At 72.3% G+C, this 307-nt stretch overlaps 1 protein-coding gene across 1 annotated transcript in view; it reads right to left on the reverse strand.

Annotated features, from left to right (window-relative positions):
• The window catches only part of Ubtf (upstream binding transcription factor), a gene marked incomplete at its 3' end in the record, with an annotated part of 3,119 nt that extends 2,921 nt beyond the window's left edge, over positions 1 to 198 (reverse strand). The window contains exons 1-2 of the mRNA XM_033763142.1: positions 147 to 198; positions 30 to 67 (exon numbers count right to left, since the gene is read on the reverse strand). Coding sequence (XP_033619033.1) covers positions 30 to 67; positions 147 to 198 — 90 coding nt within the window. The remainder of the gene's footprint in view (positions 1 to 29; positions 68 to 146) is intronic.
• Positions 199 to 307: the final 109 nt, after the last annotated feature.

Raw genomic sequence — 307 nt, forward strand, 5'->3', positions numbered from 1 at the left:
GATCTCCTGCAGAGCGGGCGGCGTGGAGCGCAATGGGGTGGGGTTAGCGGGGGCCGGGCGGGAGCCACTGGGAGGGGCCGGAGCAAAGCCGGGGGTGGCCGTGTGTCCGCCGCGCCGTGCCACACGGGGCCCTGCCCTGCCCTAGCCTGAGATCTCCTGGGGGTGGCGGGGACGGTAAGGGTAGAGGCGAGGGGCCATGAGGCCCCTCCCTCGACAGGGTCCGGGAGCGATGAGTCTGGGCAGAGGCTCGTGAAGAGCCGGGCGGGGAGGAGCGCAGCGGAAGCCTAACCTCGTACTCCTTCCGCTG

Source organism: Fukomys damarensis, unplaced genomic scaffold, assembly GCF_012274545.1.
Source record: "Fukomys damarensis isolate Sample0158 unplaced genomic scaffold, DMR_v1.0_HiC HiC_scaffold_13, whole genome shotgun sequence".
Taxonomy (NCBI): Eukaryota; Metazoa; Chordata; class Mammalia; order Rodentia; family Bathyergidae; genus Fukomys; species Fukomys damarensis.